Source organism: Sminthopsis crassicaudata, chromosome 1 (assembly GCF_048593235.1).
Source record: "Sminthopsis crassicaudata isolate SCR6 chromosome 1, ASM4859323v1, whole genome shotgun sequence".
Classification (NCBI taxonomy): Eukaryota; Metazoa; Chordata; class Mammalia; order Dasyuromorphia; family Dasyuridae; genus Sminthopsis; species Sminthopsis crassicaudata.
In genome coordinates, this window is record NC_133617.1 from 588,981,807 (window position 1) to 588,997,175 (window position 15,369).

The 15,369-nt window shown below is 36.3% G+C and overlaps 1 protein-coding gene across 1 annotated transcript in view; it reads right to left on the minus strand.

Moving 5' to 3' along the window:
- The window catches only part of MAST4 (microtubule associated serine/threonine kinase family member 4), a 769,506-nt gene that overhangs the window by 46,253 nt on the left and 707,884 nt on the right, over positions 1-15,369 (minus strand). Inside the window, 5 exon segments of the mRNA XM_074282373.1 lie at positions 1,913-2,014; positions 3,967-4,132; positions 4,977-5,109; positions 6,213-6,351; positions 9,252-9,460. Coding sequence (XP_074138474.1) covers positions 1,913-2,014; positions 3,967-4,132; positions 4,977-5,109; positions 6,213-6,351; positions 9,252-9,460 — 749 coding nt within the window.

The window sequence follows — 15,369 nt, forward strand, 5'->3', positions numbered from 1 at the left end:
TGTCAAACTCTGAAAAGATCCAAAGTATCAGTCAAAGAGATGAAGAGAAAAAACAATCCAAGAGCACATGGATATATGTGATTGTGTTGACCAGCAAACCCATACTGTATGCAAATCCAACCCAATCAAATTAAAGTAGGAAAAAAGACATGGCAACCCTATTTTTCAAAGGTACTCTGGGGTGAGGGGTGGCTTTTAAAGTCTGTTTTTGGAAATACATGTGTGCCTACTCAAACATCCACTTTTTTTTTTTTTTTTTTTTAATGAAAGGGAAATGGAGCATAGACAGATAATTGTATTTGATGTAGAACAATCTTCAATTAACAATATTTATATATCTCTCAAAATCCAATTACAGATGTTTAATTCAGATGTGAAAGTTACTTTGGACTTTGAAACTTTATATATATACATATATATATATATATATATATATATATATATATATATATATATTTGGTTTTTTTACATATCGTAAACAATTCCAGAGAATCTATCCCTATTTTGATCTTTCCTTTGTAATAAAGAAAAGTTAAGGAAAACTGACTGACATAATGATAGTGTGCTATTATTATTTCCATTTTTCCTGATAAGCATATTGAAACTGAGAGAAGGTATGTGACTCAGCCAGGATCACACAGCTAAAAACTGTCCTAAAAAGGGATTGAACAAAGGATTTGAACTTTGGACTTCTTGATACGTGGTCAACATTCTAGCATGCTATTTAGATGCATCTAAAAAAAAAATTAAGCTCTCTGGCTCTTAGTCCTATCCACAATCCAGTTCTCAGACAAGATTCTATAACATTTATCCCTAGTTTTCAGACTCTTAAGTTAAATCTTTTGTTGTTGTTCAGTGCCATCTCTCTGTGATCCCATTTCAAGTTTTCTTGGCAGAGATTCTGAAATATTTTGACATTTCTTTCTTCAAATTATTTCATAGATAAGTAAATCTAAGTGACTTGGGTAGGGTCACACAGCTAGTACCTGTAGTACTTTCTGACTCCAGGCCTAGCAATGCATTCGTGGCACCACCTAGCTGCCCCCAAATGAAATCTTACTATTTCAGAAAAGAAATGGCCGATTGCCTAAGGCAGTGAGGGGAAAGAGTAAATGAGAGCACCGAGTTTAGAGTACTATGGATATTTGCCAGTTGTGTGAGTCTGTTAATTCCTCTGAGATTTGAACTCACAAATATGAGTTCTTCTGATTCCTAGTTCAGTACTCTATCCACTGAACCACCTAGCTAGAGATATATAAAATTGGCAACACAATAGTCAGCAGGCTTTCTTCTCACTAATTTCTTTTTATCTCCTTAACCTCAAAAGCCTGTGCTTTTAATCTTCCTCCTCAGACCACAGTGCTGAATACCAATGATAAGATAGCGTATTCCTTCCCCAGGCTCTCATTTTCTAGTAATTAGTTCAAGTACCAATCACCTCACCCAAAGTCTGTGGGAAGTAATTTGCTGGGTCTGATTACTTGTGAGCTTGGGGAAAGTGTGGGATGCCTTGAACTGGACCAGTTAGTTCTACTTCCCCTAGTTCAAGTGATTCCTAAAGCTCATGGTTTTCAGGAGGGGGAGAGCTCTGTGTGCTGAATAGGTTTATCTTGAGATAAGACTCTGTTCTTGTTTACAGTAAGAGTAGCTTTTGTTTCATACAAAAAAAAAAAAAAAAAAAGCTCTCCTTTTACAAACGTTTCTGAGTCAGCAAAAAGGAAAAAAAAATTCCCACAACCCAATACGCAACAATATCCCTAAACATCGTTGCTATAATGAGTTGTCCTCATGTTCTACATCCACTAACAGATGTTTCCCATGCAAAACAAAACACAAACAAAAGCCTCACCGTGTTTCACGTAGATGTTATTTCTTGCATATTAGCAAAAATTAAAACAAGTTATACCCTAACCTGTTCCCAGTCTCTCCAGAGGATTCTGCCGGAGAAGCAGTGTAATCAGATCCTGGGCATCGGGAGGGGGTGCTTCATCTTTTTCAGGCCAATTGATTTCATCTACAAGAAAAACAAACACTTTTTTAAAAAACTGTGGATGACACAGTGACAGCAGTGACCATCTCTGGCAGGCCCGGGGCAGGGAGTGAAGTATATATCTGGGGGAAGCCCTATTAGGATTTCATTCAGTTTCCTCTGTGCATTTGTCTCTGTGCATCTACCGTTTTTTTGTTTTTGTTTTTTGTTTTTGTTTTTGTTTTTTTTACAGAACTACTGATTATCTTCATAATAATAATAAAATAATATATGCCTCAATTACATTCAAGTTAGTCTTTTATTTTATTTTACCATCAGATGTCTCTTGACCCCTAATGAACCCTGAACTTACTGAATTGGAAAAATAAGGGCTTCCATACCAACAGGCTGTCTTTATTCCAAATCCTGACGTGACACTTATTCCAGAGAGCTTTCAGCATTTAACAGAGCAAGGGTGGTCAGCTTTCTGGGGAAAAAAATTCTAAGAGCGAAAAATATCCAATTTCTGAACTCACTCCAACAAAAACTGCTTCAAAAGAATGTTTTATGTTCTTTTCACAACAACAAAAGAATTAGGTGAAAAATACACAAGAAACATAGAAGTTTAAAGGTATGTATGTGTGGCGTGTGCAGATTCCCAGTACTGAGGAGAGATACTCAAAATAATCATAATTAAAGTATTTAAAATTTTGTCATGAATATTGTAATATTTTCTACATCTTAAAAGGCACTTGCCTGAAGATATGTGTGCGTGCCTGTGTGTAAGGAAATGCAATAAAAAAAATGAGTTATTTCTGCATGTGTCTGCCTCTAGCTTCCACTGCCTGCAGTTTAAATCTGATTTGGAAAATAAAACATGAATATGCATCTCAGCCGTAAGGCATGGAGAACAAAGCCAGCATTTGCCACTTGTGTTAATTAAACAGTTGATTCCCCTTGCCACTCAGGCCTTGGTATATCACATCAGAAAAACAGCACAGTTATAAATCCATATTGTTGGGGGGGGAAAAAAAGGGTCATACACTGCGGGCAACTCACAAATCCACTTCATTAAAGTTTACAAACATGCCTGGCTTACAAAGTCAGAGATAGAGACTAGTGTTGGAATTACCCTTCTCTCTTCCTCACATACAGAAAAACAGGGTTTATTTTCCTCCCTCTTTTTGATACTGCTGTCATTGGACTTAGTAGCACAGTATGGAAGAGAATGGCAGATAATATGGTAACTGAGATGTCAGATAAACTTCTGGCATACATAGAGGCTATCTATATCTATGCATCTGGGAAATTTATGGAAACAGCAGGTAGAGGAGAGAAAAATTCTGTTTAATTATCATTTAGTTTTGCCACAAGCTGCATGACAATAGTTAGGGTCAGCATGCAGGTTAAGATCTAAAGGTTATTGAATTTTAAATGAAAGAAGAACAGCTGTTACAAAAATAACATTATACCATAACAACCATCAATGAAATCATTAACAATCTGTGAATTAAATTTTCTTCCTTCCCTTTCTCATTATTTATTATTTGGTAGACATTTGTTTTAGGAGATTATTACATTTTTGCTAATTTCCTTATTAGCCATTTTTCCTTTGATATAAGTAGCATCCCTCTTAACCTTTTCTTTCCTGGTACGAGTTTCCTATTCAAGATGGAAAGGTCCACAGTCAAATCATTTGTAAGTCCCACATCAATTTCTTTAGTAAAAAATGGTTGGCCATAAACATTGGATATATTGTTGTTGAACTTCAGAATAGTACATCAACAACATTTCTCAGACCGGTTTTCAATCCAAATATTACCCTTGATAATATCAAAAGCAGTTGTGTGCTTTGAAAAGCGAGTTCTTTTAATTTGTTGGCTCAAGTTTTTGCTAAAGGTTAATGTTTTAATAGTAGGGTCTCAGATACTCCTTGGATTTGCATTAAATAGCTATTTCCCAGCAGTAGCTTGAAAATGATTTCTGGTGATATTTACCACTTATGACTTGTCCAAATAGCTCTTCTGGTGTGTCCCCAAAGAATGGCACGCATCCAACCAGAAACTCATAGAGAATGATTCCCATGGCCCACCAGTCCACTGGCTTTCCATAACCCTGCCTTAGAATCACTTCTGGTGCAATATATTCAGGTGTCCCACAGACCTAATAATAATTGAAATATTAGAAATTAGAATTAGCAAGATCATTGGACAGTAATTATTTCAGGGAAACATACACCTGCTCAAACCCCAAGGCCCTGGATACAGGGCTTAGAACATTAGATCAATAGAATCAAAGAAAATCAATCACTTAGGGATCAAAGATGAAAAACTGGATCCCAAACATTGTTTTGTCACATTTGATTGAATTTAAACATGTAAATAATCTTGCACATTTAAGCATATTCAATTTAATATACACTATTAAACTAAATAATAATACATGCCCATAAGTCTGTTTTGGCATTTATGGAACTTGAATATCCTTATATCTTAATTTCTATATGAAAGCCTGAAAGTTGAGATGGGTTTACCTTAAGTAACTTTTACAGTGAACAGATTGTGGGCAAATGGTAATGAGGCATGCTGAAAGGGAAATGGGCCATATCTAGGATTTTAGCACCCTTGATTGTACAATGCATCATGAGTTCCACAAGTACTCTGCTGAGACTCCTGAATTCCTTATAAAAACAGTTTTCCATTTGTCTCTCTCACAATCCCACTCGCGTACAATTAGATCGTTCATCTTCCTAATAGACCATAATGTTGGGGGAGGGACACAGAGGAGGTGGGCAGTGGGAGTGGGGAGAAAAGGGAAGGGGGACTAGAAGGAGAAAAATGGAAGCAATTTGCTGTGTACCAAAGGTAACTTTTCAACAGACATCTAAATCACCAACTAAGGTGCAAACATGGTTTACATTTATTTTATTTGTAATTTTGCTAATAAACAAGGGAATTCTTATGCTTGGCAATCTTTTTTTAGAAAAAAAAATAGAGACAAAGCTTACCTGCTTGTCTAGGAACTCTCGAGCATCCTTCTCAATGTGACCCTCATAAAGATTGGTGGTCATGCTCATCAGTCCCACCTTGGATAAACCAAAATCAGTAAGCTTTATATGTCCCATGGAAGTGACCAGCAAACTGTGAATGAGAACATACCAAATACCAAGAGGATGTGAGTTAGGTCTCATCTCAGGGTGATTTGCAACTATACTGTTAAAGTCAGTGAGTGATTACATAGTACAGTCAGGTAAGATGAAGATGCCAAATGCTATTTAGTAAATGAAGATCCCATGTTTAAATGCCTAAAAAGTACAATTCCTCAAGAACCAGGGAAACAAGGACTTTTCTGGTCCCTCTAACAACTAAGGCTTAGCTGACTCCCTGAAATTACTTTGTATTTACTTTGCTTATATTATGCACATATATGTACATGTTTTGTACTCCACAAAAGGAAAGTTTCATGAGGGCAAGGATGGTTTCTGTTTCTCTCTATTCCTAGTATATTGCCTGGCATGTGAAAGGGGTTTAATAAATGCTTCTTGACTTATATCTGCTTGTGGAGAGTGTGGAATGAAGTAGTCAGTAAAAGCAAACATCTAAACATTTCCAATAAAGCTTTACAAACATGGATGGTCTTTGGAAAAATAATGGCATAAACTTCATTACGCTATTAAAAAGGTGCCATTAATTTAGAAGTGGAAGGAAAGAACTGATCACAATTCAATATTATATTTCATCTATTAAAACAGCAAACTTTTTTGGAGGCTTTGAGAAACTAGGTGATCCAAGAATCTTGAAAGGAAGACATTATTGTTTGAGATTCTAATTTACAGGTGTATGGACACATTGATATTTAGCGCATATGAAGTTACCCATCTGACAAATGACCTGCATTTACATATTAAAAGCTATCTCATACTTTTAGGTTTACAAATAGCTTTTTCTACTGCCCGTTTTGATTTTCCTTTTTTTCCCCTTGAACAAATGTGTTCCCCTCGAGCTATTATTACAAGCATGGTGGCTCTTAAAGGATCATAAAAATCAACATATTCATTATAATTGTTAAAAATAACCCATTCAAGGAATAAGATGCCTATTATCTGAGAATTCTTAATTGGCCAGAGTGGATGGCATCAGTAGGAAACATTTTCTTGCAAAACAAAAAGCATATTTTTATATTTCTTATCTATCTACTTCTTATTTCAATAAAAACTACTTCTGGATCAATTCAGGGCACATACTTGTCTGGTTTCAAATCCCTGTGCACAATGCCATAATTATGCAGATACTCCAAGGCTAGAACCGTCTCAGCAAAGTACATCCGAGCCATGTCTACTGGCAAAGGACCCATGTTTTTCATTAAGGTTGCACAATCTCCCCCTGTAAAACATAAGAAATGAGATGTATCTGGTAGATGAACAATCAAGTTAAATGGAATCATCAATTTAGAATGCTAAATTCCATAAGCACAGCTGCCTTCCCCTTCACCTCCCATGCCATATAGCATTTGTTAAATGTACATATTTTAAGTAATGGTGTATCTGCTTAAAATAAGAAATGAAAACACTACGAAATTCTTGAAGAGGTCATCTGACAGCACGCCAGAGGATATCATTCCACTCAAGGTCTACTCTCACAGTGCTGTATGTATTAGAGGTACTCAAAAATTGTTGGTAAAACTGGACTAAACACACAAGTATTATGAACCACAGCAAAGCAGGAGCAGCTTTTATTGTTCAATCCTGTCTGACTTTTTCTGACTTTATTCTAGGTTTTCTTGGTAATATCATCTGCCATTTCCTTCTTTAGTTCATTTTACAGATAAACTGAAGTAACCAGGATTAAGTGATTTGTCCCAAGTCACACAACTAGTCAGTGTTTAAGATCACATTTGAACTCAGATCTTCCTAACTCCAGTGCTGTTGTTCTGTATACTATTCCACCTAGATGCCCAGAAGTAGAATAGCAAAATAGTATAATGGAAACACCCCCAGACAGGGAACGAGGTCCAGGCATTGTTTCTTGCCTCACTTGATGAATCAAGACTTACTCATAACTGAGAAAGTCACTTAGTCTATCCTTGTCTCAATTTCCAAATCTGAAAAGGGGCAAGAATGATTCCTCCCTTGCCTATGTCATGGGGCTGTGGGGAGGATCAAACAGATGATAAAATATATGTGACAAGGCTCTGTAAATTGTAAAGCCTTATCCAAATGGGAGATTCAATTATGAATCTCATAAGCCGTTAATTAGATTCTCATGAGGCTAATTATTTTAAAGCATACAATAAGTATTCTTTTGTCAAACTCAAAGCATCAATGGACCATAGAGTTATTAAGAATTTTCTACTAATTTTGGGAATAAAATGCTTATCCTCATGCTTGTCATAAGGTATCAGATGGTGAAATAAGGGAAGAGGTGGGACTAATAATGAAGAAGCTTAAATTGTTGTTGCTGTTTGGTCATTTCAGTCACATCCAACTCTTTGTGACACCATTTGGGGTTTTCTTGGAAAAGTTACAGGAATGGTTTGACATTTCCTTCTGCAGCTTATTTTATAGATGAGGAAACTGATGTAAACAGGTTAGCATGATTTGTCCAGAGTCACACAGCTAATGTCTGAGCCTGGATTTAAAGTTAGGTCTTTTTGACGCCAGGCTCAATGGTCTATCCACTGAGTAACCTAACCACATCAAAGCTTAAATCAGAGGCAAAAAATAAATTTAAAAAAACCTCTTGTTTTAGGATCAACCTCCTGATCCTTATTCGCATGGAATGTTATTTTAAAGTATACCAGAGCCAGGTTACTCATGAGACCCAACTGTTGAATTTTCAGAGGGATCATTTACATCATAGCAACTGGCAAACAGTAAAACAAATATCAAGCCCTAATTTGTACTATCTAGAGATTTAAGAAAGTGATGGAGAAATATGCTAATAATGAAAATTAGACTTAAAATGTGTCACATGTACATTTCTTCCATCTCCCCCCAGAGAGCTTTTTTTTTTTTTTTTTTTTTTTTTTTTTTTTAACATTTATCAGCACATCACTGAAGTTATACTCATTTCAGTTCACAGGAGTTCAAGGCTTGTATTGCCTCTACATAGATCAGCTAGGAATAACCTTATGTAGGGCTCCAAAGGCTACTCTAGATCAAGCCCTTCTCATGAGAATACAATAAGTGGCTCAGACCTGAGGTAACTGATACTACCTTGAACATTTTCCCTTTCCACCTCTGCTTCTTATTCTAAGATTAAAGTGAACAAAAGAGTTTTATTCATTCTTTATGATGACCATTTATAATAAATGTAATGACCTTTATTAACAATGGTTATTGCTGACACATATGTAGTATTTTAAAAGGAGCAAAGGGAATTCCATCTCCATGATACATCAGAGTTCTCCACATTAACATCAATCTTATGACCTAGGTATTGCATATCTAGCTATCAAAATTCTAGTGATGACGAGAGATTGAGGCTGAAATCGATAAAATGATTTGCCCAGAGTCACCAGTACAGTATAATAAATGCCAGAGGCAGGGATCCGGACCCAGATTGTCCTTAGTACCAATCTCATCCTTTTTCCAATGCTCATGGTCTAACAAAAGAATGGGGGATAGGGAGAGAAATCCAAATGTATAGTTCTAGCACTGAAGACCAAGGTGAGCGGACACAATTATGATCACAAGTATTAAAAACTTTCCCACAGCAACACAATGATCTAAGACAAGCACAAAGGACTCACAAAGGAAAATGCTATCCTTAACCAGATAAAGAACTGATGGATGCAGATAGAAGCATATTTTTCTCACTTTATTCTTTCTTCTATTTTTTTCTTTTGATCTGTTTCTTTTTTCATAACTATGACTAATATGGAAATCTGTTTTACATGATAACACATGTTTAAATTATATCAAACTGCCTACCATCTTTGGAAGAGGGAAGGGAGGGAGAGAGGGAGAAAAATTCATAACTCAAAATCTTGTAAAAATGAATGCTAAAAATCTTCTTGATATATAACTGGGGAAAAATAAAATACTATTTAAAAAAAACTTTCCCAAATAGTACTAATTTCCCTTTATTATCATAGATAAGGCATTTTATAGGCAATTATCAGAATGTAATGACTAGGAATAAAGCCATTTCATTGCTGGGGATCAGCTCCCAACTGGATATGGGTGATGAATGGTATAAACACAGAATGCTTCCATCATATCAAAATGCCAAATGGAATTTCCTGGTCCAATTATATTTTCCTATGTAGTAACAAGTTTTACCTTCCACATATTCCATGACCATGCACAAGTGGCGTCTTGTTTCAAAAGAACAGTACATGCTGACCACAAATGGATTTTCCGCAAACGTCAGGATATCACGTTCCACAAAGGCCTGCTGAATCTGGTTCCGGAGAATGAGGTTCTGTTTATTAATCTTTTTCATGGCAAACCTCTGCCTGGATTCTTTATGCCGCACAAAATAAACAGCCCTGCAAGAAAGCATAGAAGTTGGGGTGTTCTCAGAAAAATAAGTGGCATGTTTTTGGTATGCATCAAATTATAGTCGCCAATTTCTTTCCCACCCCAATTTTTGTGTGCAGCTCCAAATTTCTTATTTAGGTCAAGATTTAGTATAAGAAAACACAGCCAGAAAAAAAAAAAAAAAAAAAAAAAAAAAACACTCCAAACTCAGCAAAATTCTTTAAACTAGAATTGATTTTAGGTTTTCCTTCAATAAAGGTCATAGGTCACACAGTAAGACATCAAATCTATCTTCATTGCCCAAGGTAGTGAATGGTCAATCCCTAGGTAGAGGAATTTTCCAATAACTAAGAAATTGATGTTCTGCTTTTTTAAACTGAAAAAGAAAATCTGATATATAATTTAGCAGAGTTAGGATGGCAGAAGTTATACATGATGAGCCAGTTCTATCTAGTGCCTAACTCCCTAGCTCTAAGTTAGGTATTATTCCTTGATTGACTAAAGCAGTAATTTACTAATGGTACCCTTGTGGTCTGAAAGAAATAATACAGTTTCTGAAAGTGTCTGGATTACAAACTGGGGAGTAGTTTCAATCCTGGGAAACCTAGCTGAGGATATCATGCAGTTTTCATCCTATGAAACTTCCGGATAAATGAGCTTTATGCTGGGGACAGGAGGAGAAGGGAGGTGGGCTGCAGCTGTGGAGAAGCAGCCTGAAGGGAGAATGCCCTATAACACACCTTCTAATTTCCTTGTTAACTCGAGACACACCCATTATTGCTTCCACAGAAAATGCATTTCCCAACACCTAGGCTTTGGGAAAGGTATAAACCTTTGTCCCAAAGCTGAATTTGCACATACCCCACACATGTCCATGAATCAGGGCTTTGCTTTATTATCCCCACCCAAATATTAGCAGGACTAGTTGTGGTTAGGAGAAAACCAAGGATAATATGGAGAGAGCTTTGAGGAAACAGTGACCTGGGAACTAACTATACCCAAGAGCAGAGTATTTTTCTTTTCTCACAGGGTACCTTTGCCAGTCTATGAAGAAAAATTTTTTTCTTTATCAAATAAACTTAACTTTCATACATTCATTAATATGTCCATTCATTAAAAATACATTAAGATCTATAATATACCTTGACCCCATATACATATACACACTCTCAAAACAAAAATATTATATGGGACTTTGCTCCTTAGAAATATTCCAGTGGTGTGCTTTTCTTGGGAATGCTAACCATGTTTCTTAACCACATTTATTGTCTGGGGAAAATCAATGCTGACCTAAGACAGCCCAGCTTCAATGCAGACATGCTCTGTATATCATAGTTATGATATTAGGGAAAAACATTCAGAGGATGACCAGTAAGCACCATCATAATTTAATGAAAAATGTCATCTTCCTTAATAAACACAGTGGTCTTCCCTCCCCCCCCCCAATTGGAGGGGATGTTCCTTTATTCCCCCTTCCCAACTGGGTCAATCTTCATTTTCCCTCACACATTTAGTCATTTCCTTTTTTTGTCTTTTAGATAGATACTCTTTTAGACTTTTTACAGCATTCCTCCCCCCCTTTTGCTTGGTTTCTTTTAAAAGTATTCCTTTCTACAATTATCTCATGCTATATATATTCCATTATCTTTTTTCTTTCTCCTCCATCCCAGATAAAGCTTTGCTCATATCCATCCACTTGTGAGAATAAGCACAGATACAATGAAAGTAGAAATTAATTTGGTCTCTCCTCAAATGCATATTGCACAATAGCTATGAAAACTAGTTTTTTTATTGTGTTTTCTTTAGGATCAGCAGTTAAGTTTACTTGATAAAGAAAAAAAAATAATTTATGAAGTAGCTATGTTGAAAAGGTGTAGAATATTTGCTAAATATCTCAAGAAATGGCTGTTGAGAATAAACTGGTTGTACAAGTGTTCATCTCAAAAATGCCATAGTCTGGATATCATATTTACACCTTCAGAAGTTTGATATTATGGATTTCGTGCAATGAATATTGAAGTTCGTTATTTAAAGATCAGTTTAATAATGTTTAATGGAGATAGCAGCAGAAGAAAAACAAGTTGAGTATATATGATATTAAGTAAGAAAAAAGGGATCTCCTTTGAATTCAATTTTACTCTAATTCAGTCTCCACTTCTCCATTGTACCATGTAAAAAAAATCCACATATATTTCCTGGTTTTTTATATTCAAATTGGGGGGAAGCTTTTGTATTTTTCTCCCTGAAATATTCTGAAAATAACAATATTTAGGGGAACAGCAACAATAAAAACAAACACTGAATGAAATTAATTCCACAGGTGTGCTAAGATACAAAGATCCTAAAAGAATAATAAGAGATGTTTTATTATTTTGTTCAGCTTTAAAAAAAATTCACAATCATCAAAATCATTTGCTTTGGGAAAGAGTCTCAACATCTGGTAATTGTACTTTCTCCCATGTGACCCCAAATCAGTTTAAATCAGGGAAATCAATTTCACCCAGATAGAGAGAAAGCAATGAGAGAGAATGTCATAGCACTGTTTCTTGGAAATGTACTTTTAGATTTAAAGTTGGAAGGGAGTTCAAAGACTATGTAGTCCAATCATTGGTTTTACAGATGGGGAAACTGAGACTCAAGAAAATGAAAGGGCTTGCCTGGCTCCTACGATAGGTTTTAAGTAACAGAGTAAAGATTCAAACTTACATCTTGTGTAACCATACTCCAAAGGCAGTTTCTACATGTCTAGTGGCTTAAGTGGAGATAACAGAATCTTGAGTTCAGGTCCTGACAAATAGGCAAGGCTTGTAGTAGCCCAGGTATCTCTCTAAGGTCACTTAGCCTCTTAATGCCTCAGGTGACTCTCTAAGATAATATATTAGAAACAGGCTAATAATCTTCATTAGTGAAGGGAATTTAATACTAGGGAGTTTCTCACAGAGATAGAAAGCACAAGAAGAGGGGTGTGTGTGTGTGTGTGTGTGTGTGTAGAGAGAGAGAGAGGGAGAAAGAAGGGGAGAGAAGGGGGAAAGAGGGAGAGGGAGAGAGAGATAGAGGGAGAGGGAGAAGAAGGGAGGGATGGAAGGAAGGAGGGAGGGGGAAAGGAGGAAGGGAGAGAGGGAGAGATAGAGGGAGGGAGGGAGAAGGAAAGGGGGAATAGGAAGCAAAAGGAAGGGGGAAAGGGAGAGGAAGACAGAAAAGGAAGGAAGGAGGGGGAGGAGAAAAGGAGGGAAGAGGGGACAAGGAGAGGAGGTGAGGTGAAAGGAAGAAGGAAGGGATGAGGAGAGAGAAAAGGAAAGGGAAAATGGAGAAAGAGAGAGAAGGAGAAGAGGTAGGGGTGGGGGGAATAAGGGGGAGGGAAAGAGGAAAGGAGGAAAGAAGAAGGAGAGGGAGAGGAACATACAAAGATAGAGAAAAAGGGGGAAAAGTGGGGAGAGAGGAGAAAGAGAGAGACAGACATATTTACATAATCCGTTTAAATTTTGGGCAGCAATTTCTCCATAATTCTATGAGGCAAGAAGTGCAAGTCTATTTCATAGATGAAAAATTAGAGCTTTGTTAGGTTGAGTAATTTGCCCATGATCACACAGCTAGTAAGCGCCTGGGGTAGGATTTGAATTATGTCTCCTGACTATGTAAGTCCAGAATCCTATAGAGCTAACTACCAGAAGGAACAATAGGATCTGGAATAGAATGAGCCAGTTATATCATGAATGTGAAAATCTATCAGCACTTTGTGCAAGAGTTCAAGATTATGTGACTCTGAGTTTGTATATGTAGGATTGAGAGTATAAGAGTACTAATAAAGGTGGTCTCAAAAAGTATGGGGAAAAAGAAATACATCATAATGCTAGTGTGACTGTGTGTATGCCTACACAGAAACACAAAGTTAGAGCTGGAAGGAAAAATTTAGTTTAAACTTTCATTTTACAAATAAGGAAACAGAGTCCTCCAAGATAGAGAGACTTGCTCAAGATCTTATAAATAGAGGGAGAAAAAGGCTAGAATCCAGATCTCCACTTTCTTAGTTCATTCACCTTCCAGTATTTTCAAAGATGTGTGTACACAGGCAAACATTTGAATTTGTCCACTAGGAAATACATCCCTATATTTGTGTGAAGGCAGAAGAGCAAAAAATACAGCTTTTCCTACTTTTTAAGTGGAAATGACAAAATCCAAGTGGGATTGTCCAGTTTAAGAAGTAAGAAATTAACACCCCTAGTGAAGAGAGCTAAATTATGACTGAGTCAATCTAGTTTTAAGGCATACACATGAGAGATGCTTAGAATATCATCATATCAACAGATGTTAAATCAATATCAACAAATGTTAAATAATCTGCAGTTCCATAAATTAGAAACCCAATTTCCTATGTTAATTGTCAAGTAAGTGTGAGGCTGAGAAAAATCAGGGTATGTGTTTTAATCCAAATGTAGTTAGCCTTTTAGAACAAAGAATTTCAGTCCCAAGGCCACGAGTTCTCCAAATGATACTATTCTGGAAAGTCTCTGAATGTGTTTCAATGTCAATCACCCTCACAAGTAGACAGTGTTACACAACACTCATATACAACTGCTTAGGAAAATCTACAACAGTAAGAGTTCATCCACCCATAAAGTGAACCATTCATTCGGCTGGTTCACATAAGCATGTAAACAGCATCTTGAGTGGGTGATCCAACGGGTGTAGCTTCATTCCAACTTCAAATTTAAAATAATTAAAATGTAGAGGAAATCTGCTGGAAATATAATGAGAAATTTAATTTGAAAGGAGCCAAAGGAAAAAAAAAAGTTTTGGCTGGATGGTAAAGGCTAAAAGAGACAGCTTGTGAAGCCATTAATGACTTGGCCCACATCCTGGGTGTTTACTGATTCACAGCTTGTTTAACTTCTTGTATATTCCCAACCATTCCCCAAAGTCGGATATACCTCATCTACTATACAGTTGTTTAATTGCACTACAAATGAGTTTACTCAACCAATTATAACACCAAGTATTGCTAAGATAGGTGCTGAAACTTTCATAAAACCAGTATTCACATATGATCTTACCCACAATTCCACATCGAATACAATTTAGTTATGCTCAAGCCCAGAGTTATATTAAGTCAAATTTGCTCAGCCTTCTATCTCACTAATGAAGGAAGAAATACTCAAAGCAACAGCATCAAAACTAAACCAGAAAAAAAAAAACCCACTCTGGAAAAGTATTTCCAAAACTTCATTAGGAATAAAACCTTCAATTACATCCTTAAAGGAAATATAATACTCCAATAATAAAGCATCAGAAAGCATTTACAAGACACATTACAAAACATGCCCCTTGACATATTCCTGAAGATAAATCAGTGAAGCATAGGAAAAAACTCACAAATATTTAAGTTACTTCACCAAATTAATGAAGTGGAAAATATTGGAGGAAGAAAAAAAAAAAAAAAAAAAACTAAGAGAAACTAGCCCTCATAGCAAAGCAACAATAATTTTTATTTCATTGGCTTATACACACAATAAACTGCTATAAATGTCTATGGAATAGTTTACTGCTTTCTATCCACAGATGGAACTAGGATTATTGGTTAATTATACTGGTGTCCTTTGACAGTCTACAAGCAATAAGGTGCCACTGGTGTAATCTCTTTTCCAGCTCTTTCTTACCAATTCATAATATTCACCTAGCACTTAAAACTGCAGCCAATGTAAGGAAAAGGATACAAATTCCCACGAAATAAGGTAAGGGCAGACCTGGAGGTGTATGCCTATAATTGCTAATTGGTGAGGCTAATAGAGTGCTTGAATTTGAGAGTTCTGAGCTTCAGAGAAATAAAAGCTGTTAGGTATCTGCACTAAGTCTGATACAAATACGGTGAGCCTTTTGGAGTGAAGGGCTACCAGGCTGCCAAAGGGACATCATTACAGAG